Source organism: Microtus oregoni, unplaced genomic scaffold, assembly GCF_018167655.1.
Source record: "Microtus oregoni isolate MIOR12 unplaced genomic scaffold, Mior012 000028F_ref0000031, whole genome shotgun sequence".
In the NCBI taxonomy this organism is placed as follows: domain Eukaryota; kingdom Metazoa; phylum Chordata; class Mammalia; order Rodentia; family Cricetidae; genus Microtus; species Microtus oregoni.
In genome coordinates, this window is record NW_024543087.1 from 31,045,795 (window position 1) to 31,069,101 (window position 23,307).

A 23,307-nucleotide genomic window follows, 5' to 3' on the forward strand; every position below is an offset into this window, starting at 1 on the left:
ATTGTGACTTCCTTTATTCATTGAAAGTCACTTCTGGGTTGTCAATAAAAGTCTTATCAGGTGGGGTGTGGTGGCATAAGCCATTAATCCCAGTATTCAGGGAGCAAAAACAGAAGAATCTCTGTGATTTCAAAGAGCTTGATCTATATAGCAAGTTCTAGAATAGCCAGGGCTACATTATGAGACCTTGTCCCCAAAAGGCACAAAGGGCACATATATACATACATATATACACAAATACATATATATATATACATATATAAAAGGTATAATTATTATATATTTAACTCTATTATCACTATGTAATGAAGGTATTATTTGGTAGAAAAGTATATAAATAGAATTACATAACTAAGCTGAATTTCTAAAGAGGGAAAAAAAACACAGTTATTGTTTCCTTAATAATAACTATACTGAATAATAGTTAATTCTAAAGTAAAGGAAACAGAAAGTTTTTAAGGCTTTAAATAGTATTTATAAATAACATCAAGTCTTTTGTATAAATTATAATTACATTTAATATGTAATTTCATCTTAAATTACAATAACATTTAAGTTTTTATAAAATACAAAATAAATCAAAGATTGTAAGTCAATCTTAGACAATCTCATTTCTATGTGTAAACATTCATATATTTTCTCACTAATTCACAGTGAACACTTTAAGGATGTATAAAAACAAATACATGACAAAAGTATAGAAAATAAACTATAATTTGAAAGCACAATTGTACAACAGGAGGTATAGGCATCATAGGTTAATCGACACAGTTATTTCAATAAAGAAAAAAAGCCATGTGTGTTCTTTAGATAGTATCCACCAGAATGAAGTCCTTAAATCTCTTAGGAATCTCAAGAAACTACTGCCACACTCCTGCTCTTTGGTCCTCATTTCCAGTTTTTTCAAAAAACATGAAATCCTGAATAAGACAAAAAAAAAAAAAAGAAGAAGAGTTTTCAACAACCAGAGAACAATCCCCACACAAAGGGAGGATATAAAAACTCAGCAGCATCAGAACAGTGGGAAAACACAGCCATGCGAGCTCTGCCTTCCCCTCTCTTTTTCAATAGCAATCATTTCACCCCTTCTGCCTTTGCTCTGCTTCAGACCAGTTTCATTAATGTCCTGATAAATTCTCCAGATACCATTTTTTCATTACTCGCCCCCACACACACCGAATTATTTTTTCTTGCTCCCTCAACTTTTGCTAGTCCTTTCTAGGAATGGAATATCTCTAGCAACATGAGTTCCAGGTTCAACTTTGGACCTGGGGCTGCTGCAGCATCTCAGCAGGAGGGGTGCAGCCCACTGGCCCTGGGTCAGCAGCTCTCTCTTGAACAGGCTCACTGTCTCCCCAGACCATTTTGTCCTGTGTGGTTCTAACCTGACATTTCTTCCATGAGCCCTATCAAATCATGGAGACTTTATTTCTTGGATCTCTTTTATTTTCCTTTCCCCTTCTAGCCATTTGCTAATCGCTTGGCTTGAACAACTGCACTGCCACTTCCTCTCACATCACCAGGATTTCTCACACAGTCACCAGGATTTATCTTTGTAAGGATGGATTTCCAACAAGTTTGCCTAATTTTAAATGAACAAGTTAATTAAATTCTTCATGACCTTGTCTGTGCCAAAATAGCTGCCATCTTCCCCCAAAGCACCAATTTTGAATCTTAGAATAACTCTAAGCCCAGAGACCTCTGTCTTAAGGGCGAACAGTCTCCTCAATCAACTGTGCTAGAGTGTGCCCAGTGTCATCTTAAATGGAATTTCAGACCAAATTGAATGGTGAGTACTGATATAAAAACCTGTTCATTTCATACGCCATTTTGGAATACCAAAATTTGGTGAATGATTTTGGAATGACTCTAAGAAAGCCACCAATAAAGAGGACCAGTGGGAACAGACTTACGATGAGGAAACACGCTCCAAGCATCACAGCCTTCATCTTCACATCAAGGTCTAGTGGGAACTGGATCCCAAAGTTATCTGCATCTGTGAAGGCCTCTCTCACTAAACCAGACCACTGCTTGGAAATTTTGCCAACTACAGATTCTTCATCTAGAGATTTGAGCTGCAGAGAAAAAATAAAAGTCATAAGCATTTCCAAAAGCTAAACAGCAGACATGCTTCCAAAGTTGCGATTCAATGAAACAAATACTGTATTAAATTACATAAACTGTAGGTCCTTACAACTATTAATTGTAAAGTTGCGATTCAATGAAACAAATACTGTATTAAATTACATAAACTGTAGGTCCTTACAACTATTAATTGTATACTGACAAAACTAACATTCTCTGGTTCCAACAGGAACAGACAATACAAATTCTTACACTTAAGGCAAAACAAATTTCAATAGAAAAACCTTTTAATACCTCACTGATACACTGTCTAGATTATTTCTATTCTTGGGAAAATCATAATACAACTGTTGCTCAAATGCCACTTCAAGAAGCTTTGCTTTCATGTAGGCTTGACAGTTTAAATTGGGTAGAGGCTCACTGCCTCCCATGGGAGGCAGGGCAGGGCGTGAGACGCAAAAGCCAAGAAAGACCAGCTGTGATTGGAAGGGACCAATGAGAAGCTCCAAGGAAGGCTCCCAGGGCAAAGGTGGGGTAGGACTTGATAACAAGTAGGGAGTAAAAAAATTGTAAGAAGTGTGTGGAATCAGATTTCCAGTGTGAAAAAGGTCTGATTTGGGGGCTTTGTGGGAGAAAAGCCCAGAGCCAAATTTACAGTAGAATGGGTAGGACACAAACTAAAGCCACTCCACAGAGGGCACGTGGATGCTCACCAAAATATGTACACACAGGCTTGAGTCAAAGTAGGAGGAGATGTGTCCTTTCCAAACCTACAAAATGCATCACGAGGAGGGAGCAGCCTCCTTTAAATCCCTTGCCTCAGACAGAATCTACCAAGGAAACACGGGAACATTCAGAGGCAGTCAGCATCTTGGTGTGGCTGGAGGAGCATGGCTCCTTACATGCTCTGATATTTATCTCTAACATGAATGAAAAGTCACAAATCATTGCTCATACAGGAGTTCTTTCATTCCACACCCACACTGGGCAGAGTGCACTTTCTCTTCCTTGAGAACTAGGTTTTCTCCTATGTCTAATTTGATGCCAGGGTGTGGCAGATGACTTGAGAGTTCACCAAGGCTAACTTGCTTGGCCTTGATGTGCATCCACTGAGCTGCTGTGGGTACAGTCCTGGGACACACTCTCCTTGAGCAGATGGGAGGTCACTTCCTGTTCTACGTGAGAGCCATCGACATGAGCTTCCATCAATGCACAGAAACTCGGATGGACAAAAGGCCATGATGTGAGCATGGTGATATCAGTTTGAAGTCATGAACCATTAGAGTTGTATCAGATATGTCATGGTGATGACAAGCTGCTATAAAACAAATGCTCTTTTGTAACCTCTTAGTACTCCATGGACAATAGCTGTCATTTACATATTATAGTCAGGCATAGAGGGCGACATAAACCAAGACTGACAATACTAGAGATACAAACCAGTAATTAGCAAATGCAAAATGATTTTACCATTCATAAATTTCTGTTATAGTGTGTATTATATAAATCAAGAAAACTAAATGTTTTAAAAGAAACATTAGTAAAATAGAAAACTATGCTAATATCCTATGTCCCTCTCAAAAGATCTTGTTCTCTATTAATCCGTCCCTTAATGAAGCAGTGAGATAAAATGAAATAAAGGCTGCAGAGGTCATGAGATTGCTTTCGGATAATGGTTTCTCAACCTGCGGGTCACGATCCCTATGGAAGTACAATGTCACAGGGGTTGAATATCAGATATCCTGCATATCATATATTTATATTACAATTCATAACAGTAGCAAAATTACAGTTATGAAGTAGCAACAAAATAATTTTATGGCTGGGGTCAGCACAATGTAAGGAACTATATTAAAGTATGACAGTGTCAGGAAGGTTGAAAACCACTGGGCTTATGCATCAAGGCTTCTTGGTCATCCAGTGAGAGAGCAGAAGAGTGGGTTTCTGACTGAGATTTAAGATGCCTCATGGAAGACTTTGTGGATTGGTGTGCAGGAAGAAGGAACACATGTAGCCAGGATAGAGCAGGACAGCCTGAGGGTAGTTCACTCTACTGGAAATGGGGCATAATTTACATCTTATAAATGTTATTTCTGGGACCTCCCATTTGATATTTCCAGAACCACTGTTGACTACGGGCAGTGGAACCAGTGAAACAAGTAAAACCTTGAAAAGATAAAAACTTTTATTAAACTAATCACATTGAAACTGTCACTAATAAGGCATAGATAATCTGCATTTGGGTCTTCAGTATGTGTGTAAGAAGGTAGTATATATGCAAATGACTGTCATCCACCTCTTCTCAGGAAAGTACATACTGCAATATTGGTCAGAACTCTAAAAATCAAAAGTGCACACTTTCCGTAGAACAGCAGAACAAAGGAAAAGGAAAGAAAGAGCCTAGGAAACCCACTTTAGTGGCTTGGTTGCTCTTCTATTTAAAAAGTGCGACACAAAGTATAGAGATACAGAAGTTAGTGTGCTTGTGTGTGTATACTGTGTGTGTAGCTGTTTATGGATGTGCACATCAGCATGCATTTGTGTGGAAGCCACGTCTTTAGACACAGGGTTTACTGCTTGCAACCTTATTTTTGAGCCTGAGTCTTCAACTGCTGATGCAACTCAGCAGCAAGCCCCAGGAGTCTTTTGTCTCCATCTCCCCAACAGTGGAACATAGGCATGTGCCTCTATGCCATGCTTTGCACTCAGATGCTGCAGATCCAAACACAGAATATTACACCTGTACAGCAAGCACCTGGTCAACTGAGATATCTCTTCACCAAAACATACAAAGATTTTAAATGGTAGATTTTTTTTATTACTTTTCTTTCCTTCTTTTTTGCCCCCACTCTCTGCTTTTTATCTACACAGACCTTTAATCAGAGTAATTGTTAATCATTAATCAGATGAGCACACATCAGTTCCCACTATTTAGGTAATGCAGTAGGAACATCCTATAGGAATATATTCTTTTCATGTCAGGAAAGCACATCCTAGGAGCGTTGTGATATTTCTTACCTCAAAGTCAATGTCTGAACAGCAGGTGCACACGACACACGGACCAACAATTTTTAGAACATCCTCCTTCTTCTCATTTTGCAGAGTGAACTTTGGCAGACAAGGGTGCCAGTTCTGAGTCACATAACCTACGGGCACACCAGGAGGAGCTTGGACTTCTATCTACAAAAGCAAGAGTGCATGCTGAATGGAGTCATAGCCATACCACCCAGGGTTAATAGATTCTGGAAAACTCTGCTGCTCTCCTCTCATTTGATATGGAAACTTCACACTGACCTCCTGGAGACAGCAGGGAAAGCAGCAGCTACTGCATCTCAGGGGTCTCTCCAGAGTCATGACCTCTTGGCCCAGATTGTCCAGGATCCTCAAGGTGAAAGGTCTAGCTGGTCCACAGCAGTTCCGAGTGCAGCAGTCAGTATCTTCCACAGCAAAATAAACTCTCTGCCCGAGGCTGTTCTTGATTTCATATTTGTTATTTGTTTCAAAGCCTGTTAAGACTAAAAGCACACAGGGGAAGTTCCATTCACCACTTTGTTAGGAACAGTGACTCTCTCCTGAGGTAGCAATGGGAAGGGTGGCAGGAGAAGCAGGAAGTGAGACACAAGTAGTGGAGAGATGATCTGGACCGGAACACTTAGGACATCGCAGTGGGAAAGGAGAAGAACATTAAGGTAAGAAGGAAAGACGGAAGACATCTGTATGTGAGACTTTCTCAGGGATGAAGCTGCAAGTCCACCTCCATGGACTGTATCACAAAGGAGCTTCTGTGTCTGTGAGGTGCAGTGCTGAGGGGGAAGGTGGGACTAGGTGTGTGCATAAACGCCCAGTCATCTCTTCTGGCAGAGTTTAGCTTCAGGGCTTACAGAGTGATTGCTATGTTTATAGTCTATGAATTGAATCCATGGTTTGTGGTATATATACATACTTTTCCCTGCCATTTGAACAAAAGCAACGAGAAGGATTCTTCTAAAAGCACAGCTGTGAAAAAGGAGAGTGAAAACAAAAGTGAATCTGCAAAGGACATTGGGCCAGGGAATAAATAATGTTTAGCTCAGAAATAAATTCAAAGTGGAAAGGAGGTGTTAGACAAGAGGCATGGTGCTTAGTAGCCACCCCTCCAATGCACACCCTACAAAGATTATGCTATCACGGGCGAACAGAGTGATGCTAAGTCCTCCCACCCACAGAGCTTCAAGTGATGGGCTTTGCTGTTCTAACTCTCACACTGGGATCTTCTGTTTCTGTCCAGCTAGGAAGAGAGAATAGATGTCCTTCCTTGTTCATAGCCCTCTGATCCTAGAGTCACGGTTCATTAGAAATATGTCCAGAACCACAAGTAATTATTTAAAATTTGTAAAAGCTCAAGAACCATATGCTATCTATGTGCAAAGACTTTGGGCATCTGGAGATGTTCTTTGTCATGGTGAACTCATTGAAGTGCCTTTGGTGGGGCTGAGACAGTCCCTGAACCCTACATTCCTGGAAATTTCTCTCAACATTTGGCTGTCACTCAACTGATTTATAGCAATCAATTATCATCCTATCTATGGCTGTTTTAATATCTTAATCTCAGAAATATTGAGCTTGGCTATGAAATTTAAAAATTTTTACAGCCTCTAGTTTTCCTTGTGATTACTAAAAAAGTAAAAATTTAAACAGTCAAAAGTTTTATCTTTATATCATTTTTGTATACTTAGATTTGAATACAGAAATGTCAGTAATGTGTGATGCACACTAAAAATGTAAATTCTGAGTAATTTCGTTATCTAAGTGTTACAAAGAACATGAAAAATTAAATAAAATGTCATTTTTTGTAAAAATAAGAAAATTAAGTACATTCTGTTTTTAAAAGACCTAAACACTGAAAACTAATGTGCTTTAGAATTACATATATATATATATATGCTTTAAGCTTTAAGATACTATATATACTATAAGATACGATAAGATTATATATATATATATATATATATATATAGTATCTTAAAGCTTATAAATCATTGAGGATCTGTATTAAAGGGTCAGAGCACTAGGAAGGTGGAGAACCACTGCAAGACAGGCATCTGTAAGTTCCTGGCTGAACCTCCCACAGAAGACTGCTCTAGGGAAAGCTACTGGCAGGGCTGAAACTGTATGAGCTGCTTTTACTTCCAGAAATACCATCATTACATGGCATACGTACCTTCCAGAAGTTCAATTTGCTGATGAACCAGAATCTGATCTATCTGTTACGGAGAAGAGAGGATATGTGCTTGAAATTAGTTATCAGTGTTTCATATTTGTATTGCTTTTCATTTAAAAGATAATATTTTTAAAATTTTCAAAATGCTTCTGGAAATTCTTTACTATAACATTTTAGTCAAATACATCTGATTTATAACAAGTTTCTGTATGTATAAAACATCATTCTTTCTAAAAGTTTCTCAAGGAATATTTATAACATTTTAATTTATTTATAACTTCTGTTCTACAAGATGGAAAAATATCATGTGTGACCAATGTCGTCATTTGTAGTATGCGTAGATTTTCCCTGGTATATGTAGGATCCTAATTTTATAAATATCTATTTTGAAGCTATTTTATGACCAAATAATTGATGAGTTTCCCCATCCTACATTTTTGAGTAACTTGTGGAAAATTAAATTCACACAGAGTATCTATAGAGACACCTGATTGACTGAGAACTGGATAGTCATCACAAGGCTATTTGTTTATAAGCTTATAATTGGATTATAAATATACTTTATATTTTTATTGGACACTTTTACTCCTACTTCACTTAATTTCCTTTATCAAATAAATGCTAAAAGTCATACTTCTATATTCTGAGATATACGATCATACCGTGAACCCCGAGTTTGCATTTGCATTAATTAAATAAAATCATTTTTGGGTTACGAAACCAAGTTAGCAACTAGTTGACAGGAAGTAATCATAGAGAGCCTCAGAGTATCTGACTAGGTTCTTTTGTTTTGATAGAGTGAAGGGATGCTCTCTTTTGGAGATACCAACAAAGTGAGAAGGTCAGCTAGTTGCTACTCAACCTCTCTGAGCTAGCAGGTTTTCACCCCAGCATTTGACTCCCAAGTCTTACTGGTAAATAGAACAACAGAGATTTAATTTAAAACTATATTTGGCAGCAGCCACAGAGCCAGGCCACAGTCTGAACAGTTGAGCCACTGCCAGGGACAGAGGCCAGTAGCCGCAAAACTGTGTTTGTTGGCTAAACAGCAGCAGATTAAAGTTTAGCGTCTGTGCCGATGGAAAAACAACACTGCAGCAACTCATTGTCATGTAGTATAGCATAATCATGGCTTTATTTTCTATCTGTCGGATTTAGCAAACTGCATCACTCAAAGGACATAAGCAACAACATAGAGAGGAGTTTTACTGGAGGTAAACATGTGAGTCATATAGTAGGGTGTGAATTGGGGGTCACCATTAAAGAACATCCAGAAGTCCAGGTCAGGAGGCAAGGCCCACTATTGTGGACAAGGTATACAATTTTTTATACCTTCGGAGAAACATGGTAATTATAACTCCTGTATATCAGAGACTTTCCTATGATGATTCAGTGAAACAATACACGAACTGAGTAGAAAACTGAACTGAAAATAGTGATTAATAACCATTTTTAGGTAAATTCAAAATTACAGAAAACACAATTACTATGCACACTAATGTTCTCCTTAAAAACTGAATCTGACCTAGAAGAATTACAAGTATCTAATGGTACAAAATGTTATTTTTCTATTTCAGACTTTTATGAATTTTTTTTGTCCCATACTCCAGCTTAGACACCCAAATTATTTGATTCATGAATAGCTCATGCAATACACTTGCCTGAGTTAAGTATTCCAACCCAGGTGGACAGTTCAGTGGGGGAGGTGGTGCTGGCATCCAAGGAGTCCCTCCAGGCCCACCTGGATGACTGTACGCTGGCTGATTTTGGACAGGAAAGCCACTTGGGCCAGCACCTGGATAACCTCCTGGTGGGACTGGGTAGCCAGCTTGGGGCCCTGGATATGGACCCTGGGGCCCTTGAAAGCCAGCCTGAGGCCCTGCATAAGGATTCTGGAGTCCTTGGTAGCCAGGCTGGGATGTGGGGTAGCCATTGTGTTCTGAAGGTCCTGAAATAGAAGCAAGTGAAAAAAATCATAACTGCATAGAAAAGTCAGTTCATTACAAGTATCCCAATTATCTAGAGCGTTCTCATCTCAGAAATCCTATCGATACAGGATTTATATGATATTGTAATTTTTATCTGTCAGAAAATATGTTCTAATAATTGGCAATGGGAGAGAAAACAAGTATGTCCACAACATAAACCTTCTGGCATTCTGTGAAGACCCAAAATGGAAGCCTGGAGCTAGGTTTTCAGGAACCCAGAACACTCCAAATAGAAGATGATTCTGGGGTACACATCCTATGTGTACAGACTCGGGAAAGAGTTTGCTCCATCTCCCTAAGGAAGAACTGAGAATATAGAGACCATCTGCTTGACTGGGAAGGAAGATGGTGCTGTGATCTGGTGGGTGTGTGGAATCCAGTAGTGTTACTAAACACCATCCAGCAAAGACAATACATTCCAGAAAAAGAAAGAACTGTTTAACCTAAATATTATCAGATATGGCTGAGAAACCCTAGTATATAGTTAAAGACAAATCGTTCTTTGTAGTACATTTCAGATACTTGTTTGCCAAGAGTTTTAGTTCAGTGTATTCCTCTAAAATTCTTTTTGTCCATTGAAAAAAATGATTTACAACTTTATGGTATATAGCAGCATTTCAATTGTATTTATATAAATAAAGTTTGCATGGGGATCGGGAAAGTAAAACAGCCACACTGGTCAGCCTTACAGACAAGGCAATGGTCACACACCTTTAATCTCAGTAGCCATACTAGTTGCCATAGAAACCAGGCAGTGTATGCATTTAACCCCAGTGGTGCACATCTTTAATCCCAGACCTAGAGAGGATTATAAAACGGGAGAAGAGAGCTCTCTCACACAGTCTCATTCTGCGATTTCTGGAGACAGGATTGCCACTTCTGACTAAGGTCAAGGTAAGAGCCAGTGGCTGACTGCTTTGCTCTTCGGATCTTCAGGTTGAACTCCAATTTCTCTCTCTGAGTTTTTATTAATCGTGCTTCAATGGTAATAAATTTAAACCTTACTATTTATTACCATAAAAGCTCTAGAAAATACAGTTGATTAACCAAAAAGTATAACAAAAGCAGTGAGATAAATTATTGTCATCTTCTGTGTATGGGGGTTTTCATATATATATGGAAACATATGTGTGTGCACATATATACTTGTGCCTGTAAATATATAATATATATACCATGTATATATATACACATGTGTGTGTAAATATATTATATATAATATATGTATATACACACCAGGTGCATGCCTGGTGCCTGTGGCAGTCAGAAAAGGGCATCAGATACCCTGAGGTTGGATGTATAGACCATTGTGAGCCACCATTTCATTACTAGAAATCAAATCCAGGTCCTCTGTAAGGGCAACAAGTGCTCTTAACCACTACATAAATGCTCCAGCCCTGAGGAAACTTTTCAATAATTAGTAGCTAGAGAACAGGAGGGAACTAATACATATATGCTGAAAAGTCTCCAATAAGAAATTACAGTGAGCCTCCTATAGTGAGTTATTACATAGGAATGGAATACATATTCAAAGGATTATATGCACCTATAATTCCACATTGAAAGACATGCAAACTCTAATATTTAGAATCCACAGTGAATAAATAAAAACACTTCTGACAAAAATCCATGCCCCATTTAAAAACAAGGCTTAGAAAATTTACTATACCTCACAATGCTCTTTAATTGCCTTCATAATTTCTGACTATCACAGCAAAGGGTTATCAAGAAGTCGGGGGTACAAGGAGAATGGATTCAAAAGGGTTACAGTCAGCTTTCGGTACATTAACAAACAAAAATTTGGTGTAAGGGAATCTGTGAGCAAGATGGTGACACAGGAGGTGATGACTTTATGTGACTGATGTCCATCCATGAAAAAGGAAGGATGCACTGTGTGAAGGGCTGATGAGAGGTGTTGCAGGTGGAATGAAAGGAAATGTAAAAACCCTCCCCTTGAGACACACATACCCACTTTAAGCTAACTATGAGGAGGACTGAACCACTTTCTAACTCTCTGGCTTACATCTTAAACTTACTGGAAAACCTCCCAATGCCAGTTCTTTGGGAACTCAGCAGAGGTTTTCAAGCCTGATCTCACAGTAGAAAAACCTGGTGGTTCAGAAATTACCAATCCCTTAGTTCACAGGTCGTCTACTGGTGTTCCTGTCCTAACACATTTAAGTTACTCTTAAGTGAAGCCATGGTTGACAATTACTACATTAGAACCTTGAAACTTAGCCGGACCATATTGTTTCATTACAAACATCTGGAAAGATCAAGTTCCCAGGGTTGGAGAGATGGCTCAGAGATTAAGAGCACTGGCTGCTCTTCCAGAAGTCCTGAGTTCAATTCCCAGCAAACACATGGCGGCTCACAACCATCTGTAATGAGAACTGGCATCCTTTTCTGTCATGTAGGCAGAAAACTGTATATATAATAAATAAATCTTTAAAAAAAATCTAGAATTCTCAGAGAAGTAAAGAATCTCTTTACTCAGCAAAGAAAACAAACTGCATAACCCTTGTATCCAAACAAAGCACCTTGATGGTAGTTCCCAGGTTGTTTGGAAAATGATGGCAAAGCATCTACTTGGGCATTTGCACAGATCAGATAATGATGAAAAATTGCATTTGCTAAATGAAAAGCTTTCCATTATTTTATGCATTGGTTCAAAATAAGACATAAAATTCATAGTAAATGATGATATGATTCCTCTACTTTTGTGAGACATGGAAAACAAGAATCATCATAATTACAACAGAAAATTGTTTCTTTCCTCTTTTAGTACTGGGGATTGAATTTATGTTCTCACACATACAAAGTAAGCATTCCACAAATTAGCTTAGTCTGGGCTTTATTTGTGTGTGTGTGTTTCGTCTTGTGTCAGACTTTTTCTAAATGCTTGAACTTACCACCTACCTGCCCCCTCTTACTGTGCTTCTGCAATTATGAACCTGCATCTTTTAAGCTTGGCGAAGAGTAAAGGTGTCCATTATAAGTCTCACAAAGTGGAAACAAGAATCCTAGGTAGCTTCCAGTGGTAAGTAGTTTTCATTTATCTGTTACTTCGCTGAACACAATTAATCCCCAGTCCCGTAGGACTCAAAAACACCCGTGGAAAACTTTCCTCGTTTTCATGACATTCTCGCAGCGATTCTCACAACAGATGAGCAGTCAATAAAATTAATTCTAAATTATGTGTTTTAAGTGAAATATTGTTGCTCAATATAAACATACTCCAGAGTTTACAGCTCTCCTTTATAAGTCACCTTACTGCCCTCTATAAAAAATATCCCTATGGAAAACACATGGAACAAAAGAAAAAAGAAACTGCGAAGCTGCCAAAATTCCTTTAATACAATTTCATGAAAATGAGGTACTAAAAAAAGATATATGTGCCCACCCCCTTTCTTTCTCTCCCTTTCAAGTTTCAATTGATTAGTGTTATTTTTCCATCTGCAACAAGTATTTTACCTTGGAATGCTGCTGGTGGATACTGAGGGCCATACCCAGCTGGCAAATGTGTTCCTGCGTGAGGAGCCTCTGTTTGCATGCCTGCAATTCAGGGAGAGGTACATGCTTGTCAGTTTAAGTATGATGTGCATTGGGAAGAACAGTAGACAGTGATGAGATAGTGTGATGCAAATTAATGAGGCACGATTAATAAAAACCCAGAGACAGATATTGGGGTTCAACCTGAAGACCAGAAAAGCAAAGCAGCCAGCCACTGGCTCTCACCTCCACCTCAGTTCAAAAATGGTGATCCTGCCTCCAAGAAGCCTCAGAATGAGTCTGAGACTGACATCCTCTCTAGTTCTGAGATTAAGGGCATGCAGCCCTACTGCCTGGGTTCTATGGCAAGCTAGTATGGCTACTGGAATTAAAGGTGTGTGTTACCACTGCTTGGTCTGTAAGGCTGACCAGTGTGGATGTTTTACTTCTCTGATCTTCAGGCAAGCTTTAGCTATTAAAACACAAATGAAATGCCACTACACAGAACTGAAACAAGCAGAGTAAACTCCGTATATGAGTTCTGCCTGCAAAAGAGTTAATGTAAAGGAGACTTTTGCTTCAATCACGCTGTGAAAATGGATTCACATGCTTGAAAGAATGGCATGTCTTTTATGTTTTTTCAAATTTAACCTAGGTAGCTTAGAAAAAAAATCATAAACCTGTGAGATAACTATCACAAAATATTTTATTTTTATGTATACATGTAGATCTGTATATATGTTATGTAAACTTATTCATATACATTTTATTTCTCTTCAGGTACAAATGTACCAATATGCATATAACTATATGAATATATTGAGTGAAAAAGTGATGGTGCCAGTGATCAAATGAATTTCTCTAAGCTGAATGAACTGCTAGCATGTAAAACAGCTCAAACATATCAAATTGAATTACAACATCTTTAATTTTGTTTTATGACAATTTAGATCGATATAAAATTCATTAAGAAAACCAAGCGGTTTGTCCTGAAAGTTGTCGAATATACTCATCAAAACTAGATTATATATATATATATATATATATATATATATATATAATTTTGACTGTCTCAACAAAGATGAAAGAGAAAGGGAAAATAGTTCTGAGAAAATGATTTGGCTAGTAATATTTTTTAAGATATGCAATGTTTTTCTTCTCAGGACTTAAATACAGAAAAATCTTATATTGTAGACTTGATATATTTATTTGGAACTTTCCTGAGAGGGAAAAAAGAGAAAGAACAATATGATCAATATTACTAAATCCTAAAGGATGTGTATATTATAAAACACACATCATGAAAGTATGCATCTCTACACTTAAGAGAATGAACTGATATCAAAAATGTTATTCTTTGATTAGTATGATTAGAATAACCATTAATGTATACAAATTGTGTCCAAAAGCCCAGAAACGTCTCTGGATAAGACCTAGTAAGCTCTGCACAACGTACATATCTGTATGTCTAACATACACCTTCCTCTGCGGACTTGCTGTCACTAACTAGATGGTACCACTCCCATTTGTGCCTGTCTTCTCCATGTGAGAACACTAAATAATACATTGAGGATAATAGCGTAGCAGCGAACCCAAAGAACAATTTCAAGAGCTGAATAAAACATTACAATCAAGTAATGTCTTATCACATGATTTTATGAAAAGGGAATACTCAACATGGATTACTTACTGTGCTTTTCCATGGTTTAACCCGTTCTGAAAACAGAATATCTGACGTTAGTAGATTATCTACAAATTTATTGGAAAGATGTGACTGCTCCAAGGTGCTCACGAACTCTGCAGGCACAGGTCTGGTCAGTCCTCCCAGTTCATCTAGTCTAGACTGATCTGCTTACTCAAGCTTTTGGGTTTGATCCTCATCCCCATACTCTCATTTTTAGTAGAATTTCAGACGTTTTTGGCTGGTCATGATGGTGGACACATTTTTTTTAAGGGTCTTTGGAAACAGGATCCAAGAAGGAACACTGTGAAAGACACACCCAACAGGGAACAGAGCTAAATGGGCAGCCTTCACAAACAGCCCTTCTAAAAGAAGCAGGTGGCTCACATACGAATTTCTGAGCTCAGCTGTAGGAACCGTCTAACAAGATAGCAGGAGAGAATTCCAGGGCACAGGAGTGGACTTTAAAATCCAGGATCTATGGACCTGCACTACTTGAGCTCCAAATTTAAGGTTTAGTATTCAGTTCTGTGGATTAAAAGTTGCTTCTTACTAAGGAACCTGGTTGAGATTCTCATGGTGACAGCATTCTTGACAATCCTAATGACCCCACATCTGACTACTGAAGAAACATGCAGTACAACAAATTTATACTTGGTTCTGTGCCCAGTAATTGAATCCCATCTTAGCTTTATCTACTACTATCCAGGTACCACCTTCTGTAACTCTAAATGGCAACAACTCCATGCTTACTGATTACAACTGAAGCAAAGCAGACAAAAATTCTGTTCCTTAAAACTTTTAATCTCCTGAGTTAAATTGATGCCTCCTCGTGTCTGGCACACTCCAGTATTTGCTGCCCTTTTACTAGCTTCTTTACTGTGCAATTCTGAGTAATAAAGCAGCCAATAAATGTGACTATATAAGTAATTATAACCAGTATTCTCGAGAAACAAATACCATCTTCCACTTCATTTCAAAATTGTTTATCACTGGCAATTTTAGGTACAAAAAAAAAATCCTATCTTTTTGTTTTGTTTTTGTTTGTTGAGAAGGGTTTCTCTGTAGCTTTGGAGCCTGTGCTGGCTTCAAACTCACAAAGATCCTCTTGTCTATGCCTCCTGAGTGCTGGAATTAAAGGCATGCAACACTACTGCCCAGCTGAAATTTCATATATTAATGAAATACTTATTTCTAAGTATTACCACACCAATTTTAAGTACCTTATATGCAAGATGTTCAGCAGCAATCAAGTAAATCTCAATAGGTTTACACTAGAATAAATCTAAAAAAAATGTGCTATCCATTTAAATTTCTCTTTTTTACTTTAAACAATAGGAACATGATTTTGCATTAACTGACCAGTAGCCAGCTCCAGTGGCTACCATCAGTCCTTAAGGGCAGAAATATAAGTATTTAATTTTTTTCTCCAATTAATTCTAGGGCTAATTGTAAACTAATAAGCATATGTAGTTACAATAGAGTATAAGGTTATATGTTATATCAGGCTATGTTAATCTTTCAGAGTCCACTATATGAATATATATTCTTACTTTATATATATATATATATACATACATACATGTATATGTTTTTTGTTGTTGTTTGTTTGTTTTTTGAGACAGGGTTTCTCTGTGGTTTTGGAGCCTGTCCTGGATCTAGCTTTTGTAGACCAGGCTAGTCTCGAACTCACAGAGATTCGCCTGCCTCTGCCTCCCAAGTGCTGGGATTAAAGACGTGCGCCACCACCGCCCGGCTTGTATATGAAATCTACACACACACAATGCCATGATCATCTATCTCAACATCAAATTTTCATTATGAAAGGTTATGCATTGAAAGGAATATTAGTTTTCATAAAATATGCCAAGAGTAGCAGATGTATCAAATTAAAAGACAAACCTTGGAGTAGAAATAGGTGGTATCCTTTGTGTGTTAAATGTCCTTAAAGTTTTTACCTGCACCATTTCATTTATACTTTTAAGATTTATTTATTTTTGTTGTCTGTGTTTAAATAGTTTTGCATGCACGTATGATGCCGGAAACGGTCAGTAGAGGGCTATGGATCCTTTAGAACTAGAGTTATTGGTGGTTGTGAGACTCTGTGAAGGTGCCAGGACCCAGACTTTTAACCATTGAGCCATCTCTTTACTAACGTCCCCTATTTCTTATGGCACTCTTTAACACATTCAGCTTACAAAAGCCTATAGCCTCAACTAAGTACAAACTTTAAGGGATTGTAGTTGTTAGCCATTTTCATCTTGCTGTCAATCAGAGAACTTTACCTTTCTTACATTTTGGTTTTCTGTTTTGTTTTGGTTTGACTTTGGTTCTTTTGAGACAGGGCTTTTCTGTGTAGCCCTGGCCATCTTGGGGCTAGCTGTGTAGGCCAGTCTGGTCTCGAGATCTGCCTACATTTGCCTCCTGAGTGCTGGAATTAAAGGCATGCACCTCCTCCACCCTACTCATGTTTCTTTAGATTTTGAAAATAGAGCCTAGAACTGGAAAAAAAAAATCCTTTCATAGTTTTGAATTTCAAATATACAATAAGAACAGCTCCCTCTCCATAAACCATGCAGTGTTCAAGATAAACCAGCTCACCAGCTGAAGTTTCAATTAACAATTTAAACATTTTTCTTTTCATTGTGTGTATGCATATTTGCATGTGCGTAGACATGGACTGGAGTTTAAAGGGCTGGAATTGACCCCGGTATCTTCCTCAGTTGCATTTTACCTTATTTACTGAATCAGGTTTCTCACTGTCCAATCAGCTTGACTATGGGATCTTTGTTTAAAAATATTCCTTCTCAGAATGTGTTTGTTTTGGCCTAGGAATTTCTGTGAGGCCCGAAATGAATGGCATGCTAGAAAGATGGGAATTCCTAAGCCCTGTCAGGTTGATCTTAAGAATGTGGTGACATAAGGTTCTGTCTGCATAATGAGCCAACCAAGAGGACACTGGCTTCATTTGTCCTGGGGGTTAAAGAACATTTCCTCCTTGTGCAAAAGTCCCCAAACAGGGCTCTCTTGTCTCTCTTTGATGTCTTCTTATTTTTTTATTTCATAATTTTGAGGCTTCAGCTATGATCGGAAGGAGAACCACTTATTAGAAAAACTTCTGTACAATAAAAGGTGGGTTCTTATTCACCTTGGGTGCTAACATCATCTCAAGATTTAAAATTACATGTGTGGGATTTAGAGCAAATATTAGGCGGCCACTAAGACTGTCCATGTGCCACTTAAAATACAGCTTCGTGTGTCTAAGGGACGAAGGCATCTACCCTGTGTCTGCTCACCCGAACTGCTCCCCTTAGCTGTAGACATGATTTTCTGCCTTCACTTTAGCAGAGTTCCGTCCACACAGCTTTGAAAACAACCTGCAGCTGTATTCCTAGTTGAAGCGTGTCATTCATTATTCCAACCTGATGACTTTTAAATAATGTTTCCTGCTCTTGTTTCGTCCGTCCCCCCCACACCGCCCCAAGACAGGGTTTCTCTGTGTAACAATTCTGGCTGTCCTGAAACTTGCTTTGTAGACCAGGCTGGCCTCAAACTCACAGAGACCCGCCTGCCTCTGTCTCCTGAGTGCTGGGATTAAAGGTGTGCGCCACCATTGCCCGACTCTGCTCATGTTTTTTGAAGTTTCAGAAAGTTTTAATAAAAAAAGAAAATAATGTTCATGATGTACCCAAAGGGGGAAAAGTGTGTAACTCGCACTAGGGAGTTACAATTTCTCCAGAATGAATAAAGAACTTCAAGAAATACCCAAATTAATAAATTCTTTTCTGCAACTCTATTATGTGACACATTTATAGGAAACTGAAGCATTGTATACATATTAATGAAAGTAAATATAAATAAAATTATTTATACTTTCTGTTTTGTTGTTGTAATAACAAATCCCCATTTCTTTTCTGGGGTTTCTTAAATTAATAATTTTAATTAAAACATTTTTTCTTTTAATTATCAATGAGATATGCATGCGATTGTATATGTATGTTTGCATGTGTGTAGACATGGGCTGCAGTTTATAGGGCCAAAGTTGACATCTGTTATCTTCATTGCACTTTAATTTGCTGAGCCACACCTTTAGCTAAACTAAACTGGAACTGGCCAATTCCATAGCCAAACTATGAGAGTCATTGTCTCTGCTTCCTGCCTGCGTAGGGATTGCAGGCAGTGGCCACACCTGCTGAGTTTCTCTGTAGATCCTCGTGATCTCACCTGTAAACTTCCTGCTTGCACAAGTGTGCTAATCTACTGAGCCATCTCCTCAGTTCCTTTCTGATTTTTTTTCCTTTTTCATAACTGTAAAACATTCCCACCTGGGACAGGGAGAAACCACGAGGACCTATGATAATGTTTTCATAATCCATACACAGTACAGAAAACCCCTGTCTCTTGGGATCTTGAAATTCCTATTGCTTTTAAAAAGCATTTTGGACCCACACTGGAGCACTGGACTGAGCTCCCAAGGTCCCAATGAGGAGCAGAAGGAGGGAGAACATGAGCAAGGAAGTCGGGACCACGAGGGGTGCACCCACCCACTGAGACAGTGGGGCTGATCTATTGGGAGCTCACTAAGGCCAGCTGGACTGTGACTGAAAAAGCATGGGATAAAACCGGACTCTCTGAACATGGCGAACAATGAGGACTGATGAGAAGCCAGGGACAATGGCATGGGGTTTTGATCCTACTTAATGCTCTGGCTTTGTGGGAGCCTAGCCAGTTTGGATGCTCACCTTCCTAGATATGGACGGAGGGGAGAGGACCTTGGACTTTTCACAGGGCAAGGAACCCGGACTGCTCTTTGGACTGGAGAGGGAGGGGGAGAGGAGTAGGGGGAGGGGGAGAAGGGTGGGAGTAGGGGGAGGGGGAGAAGGGTGAGAGTAGGGGGAGGGAAATGGGAGCCTGGGAGGAGGCGGAAACTTGTTTTTTTCCTTTTCTCATTAAAAAAAAAAAAAGAAGAAAAAAAAGCATTTTGGAACATTATAACATTACCCACGCCTAAAAAAGAGTGCAAATTATATTGAGGTTATTTAACTATAATACTTACTAAATGCCTACGAATCAATGCCTCTTTATAAATTATCCCTTGTAGGAGATAAACCAGCTCACATTTTCTCCACAGTCTAACCACCAATGTATGTCCTGACAAAATTCAGCAGCATCTCACACCTTCAAAACCACCACTAACATCTCAGAGTGCTGAGCAGTTGAATAAGATCTCATGGTGAGAAAACAAACAAACAAACAAATGTAGTAGTCCAAACAGCAAGGCAGAACCACAATAAGCCACCAAGTGAAAAAATTTTCAGGTACTTTTTTTAGTTAAATTTTTAGGTAGGCTTTATGTGTTTGGAAAGGTTTGGAAAGCGTTTAACATACACACATTTCAAGTGTTAAATTGTGGGTTTGATGGCAGTCAAACTGGGGCAGATAAATATGCACATATATTTCACAAATGGGTGTTTCAAGGTATTGGTGAATATTTGGGGACAGGGCACCCCTGACTGTAAACTTGTTCAAGTACATTGCTTAACAGTGCAATGACCATTGTAACAGAAAGTTTCCCTGTCAAAATCCACATCTCTATTTCATCCTCATGAAAAGGAAACAAGTTTAAATTCTGAATGAAATGCTGTAAACTTTGAAAGAAAATAGATTATACACCAGCTGAAACCCATGGAAAGTGTTGCGGTCAAATGTTCTACTAAAATAAGAAGTAAATTTAAAGAAGCAGAAATTCATCTGGAAACCCAGTTATGCTTACTGGGTTCCTGTATGATTTCAAAATGCCCCTCTGGGAAGCCCAATGCTCTTACATTAATTTGAGATTTTTTTTTAATTACTTATAAATGGAGTACCTAAGCCCAAGGAACAAAAGCTGTTGTTTAATGCCAGTCACTCAGTTCACTAACTAGCTGAATTAACGTGTTTTTTTCACTTTTCACATCTTTGTATTCTTGCCTTTGGCTCACTGAAAAAGAAAAAAAAAAAGACTTCCAACTTTCATTGAAATTTGTTAGCAAATATCAAAGCCTTGGGTTCAAGTTTATTCTTGTGGTCAATTGTTTAATGGCTAGGTAGGCTTTTTTTTTTCCAAGAATTGAATTTCAAAATGAAAAGAACTTTTGTTGACACACACTAATTAGAGCTGGTTTTATCAAGCCCTGCTTATTTAGTGCTATACTACAAGAGTGTGGTGTGTACACACATGCATACTTCTATAAATATTTCCTGAAGAAGTATTCACTTTGTGAATATCCTGTGTTTCAAAGTGTGTGTGGGGGTATTTGTTCTGGTGGAAGCTCCACCTCAGTCCTCTTACCCCATCTCTCTCTCCCCAAACCATGCCTCATCTCAGAAGGTCCACCAAACAGGGCTTGTCCCCCAGAGATGCTTAAGCCCACAGGGTATTTAAACTGCCCCCTAGAAAACAGACACATGGTGTTTCAGGCTCTCTTCCCCTTATCATCTGGGAGCGTTTTACCCATTAAACCTGAGTTTTTTCTAATTTGGTTTCATTTGGTCTGATTTTAAATTGTTGCATTGGCTAAGAGGTTTGGCGGGGTGCAGAAACTTTTCAATGTTTATGGACAGTATAGAGTTTATAGTGTCTGTACTAGACATATAGCATATATACTGTCTATATAGACAGTATGAAGTCTATATGTCTATACTATAGACCATGCAAAGCTCTATACAAACACTTCACCAGCAAACCTAGGGACTGAGAAGAGATCTAAGTATATCCTGTAGAACATTCAGAGAGCCCTGAGAGAAAATAATGGCGCTATTAGAAAGGTTTAGCGGGGATGGATTTACATAGGAGTGGCAGTGGTGCCCTCGAGATAGATCAAAGTCACATTCAAAGGAAACTATCATCAGCCAGGCCACGGAGTTATGGGTGTGGGTGTGTGCAGTGAGCACTACAGGCAGGTGGGAGGAGAGCAGCAGAAATTCTGAAGCTAGAATCTCCCTTCATTCAGGGGAATGAATGATCTGTGAATTACAGAGCAGAGGAAGACCCGTCTTTAGAGAGGACGATGATAGGGGCACATGAGACAGTCACCCAGATGTGTCTCCACCTTACAGTAAACTCCTTCAAGGAGTTTAATGCTCTCTGGCCAGACTCAGAGACTCTTGTGTCTCTTACCACCCCTCTATTTCCCTGTTTGTTCTTTCTTCAAAGTGGCCCAGTTGCCGATAGCCACCAGATAGAAAGCTCTGTTGACTAAAAGAGCCCCAACCTGCCTGGCATGGTTTCCATTAAGTTTCGGTGCAATTAACCATTTAGCTTGCCAAGCCGGAAGAAAGCATGGTTGTTTGTTTTGGAACTGGGAGGTGATTGGACCCAAGTTTCAGTAACAAGATTACAGAAATCAATCCACACAGGAACCAGGGAGAGAATTGTTGGTGTGGGACTTTGCCAGGTATTTGATAGAATGAACATTGGTTTTGACTAGATTCTTTATTTCTATATGCAACTTATTAACTGATGCCAAAGTGACTGAAACTCATTTGTTATTGCTGTTTTGTCTTTCTTCCTTCTTCTTTCTCCCTTCTTCTCTCTCTCTCTCTCTCTCTCTCTCTTTCTTTCTTTCTTGTTAGTTTGTTCTGTTTTTCTCCAGTCAGGGGTTTCTCTTGTCTAGCCCTAGCTGTCCTGAACTTGCTCTGTAGACGGGGCTGGCCTGGAACTCAGAGATCCTACTTCGCCCCCAAGTGATGGGATTTTAAAAAGTGACACATTCTTAAGTCTTGTTAACAATCTCAGAGAAGAGCTAGTATACATGAAGAAACTGGGTCAGAGTTCAAGGCTATGGTGTAACAGAAGCCTGAATGCGCAGCTAGTGGTCTTGCCCACTGTGTTCCTTACTCCCTTTGTATTCCCTACTTCGGTATTCTAGAATGCTACGCAGAGTTTGGGTTCTAGCCATAATCCAAGGGAACACTTCGGTTAAAGAGCTAGCAGGTGAATGATTCGTTTCTTTTCTTTTTTTAACTTTTCCTTTCCTTCAGTGGGAATCCATCAGAGACTCAGCACGTTGGACAAGAGTGCTACCGCCGAGCTACAAGTGAGCACAGCTTCAAGTCCTGATTTAGGGCTGCTCTGGGCTGTAAAGCAGTGTGCTAAGCTGAAGAAAGTCCTGTAGGGACTTTCAAGGAAATTATACCAGTTTGGTTCCCTGAGCAACGGTGGAGACATGGCCTCTGGCTGAGTTCTCTCTCCACTTCCGGGGTCTCTAGCCCAGGTCTTTCGGCCACTTTCCCCAGTTTCCATACCGTACAAAGGGTCCGCAACCCTTGTTCCTGCTCAGCCTCCGCCCCCCAAACCTCCCGCGCCCCATTCTGGTACCCTGCTCCTATGCGCACACAGATCTCGATCTCCGTCCTGGGTGGCACAGAATGCTGGGCTCACCTGAGGCTCCTTTTATTTGGCAGCCGGGGAAGCTGAAGTCAGGGATGTGATCAGCGGGTCCTAGTAGTCCTGAGTCCCAATCCCTTGCTAGTGGCGCAGCTGTAACTCAGCCTTCCCAGAAACCTCGCGAAAAGGACTGAGTGACGTGAGGGACCTGACCGCAGCCTGCACTTCAGAATTCTCCAGCTGTGCGCTGAGGCCAGGCAGTCCACTTTCTCCGCCCCGCCCACAAGCAGCTGGTGGGTGCTTAAAGGAAGTGGGGGTTTTGATGACCTTGGAAGGGAGGGTCATTCGTTACCGAGGGAGTGGCTTCTTCTGGGAACTTTCTTTCCCCTGCTCTCTCAACCGCTCCATCTATGGGGGTTCTATGCAGGAAGTCAAGTTACTTTCCTGCTTTGCATCTTTTCCTAAGTGGTAAATCGGTTACCACATCTGTTCC

General features: G+C 39.3%; 1 protein-coding gene across 1 annotated transcript; it reads right to left on the reverse strand.

Moving 5' to 3' along the window:
• Nucleotides 1-615: 615 nt before the first annotated feature.
• Nucleotides 616-23,081, reverse strand: LOC121464292 (phospholipid scramblase 1). Its single transcript, XM_041677152.1, has 9 exons — nt 22,869-23,081; nt 14,456-14,481; nt 12,748-12,828; nt 8,947-9,233; nt 7,286-7,328; nt 5,380-5,600; nt 5,104-5,265; nt 1,914-2,075; nt 616-920 (listed from the first exon to the last, which is right to left on the reverse strand). The coding sequence occupies exons 2-9, from the start codon at nt 14,466-14,468 to the stop codon at nt 861-863; spliced, it is 1,029 nt and encodes a 342-aa protein (XP_041533086.1). The 5' UTR covers nt 14,469-14,481; nt 22,869-23,081; the 3' UTR covers nt 616-860.
• Nucleotides 23,082-23,307: the final 226 nt, after the last annotated feature.

Bases quoted from the DNA above. Each gene is read 5' to 3' on its own strand.
- LOC121464292 (XM_041677152.1), bottom strand. The intron at 9,234-12,747 runs GTAAAATACTTG...CTTCTATTTCAG, and splicing joins TCCACCAGCAGCATTCCAAG to GACCTTCAGAACACAATGGC. The intron at 921-1,913 runs GTAAGTCTGTTC...TGTCTTATTCAG, and splicing joins TTGGAGCGTGTTTCCTCATC to GATTTCATGTTTTTTGAAAA.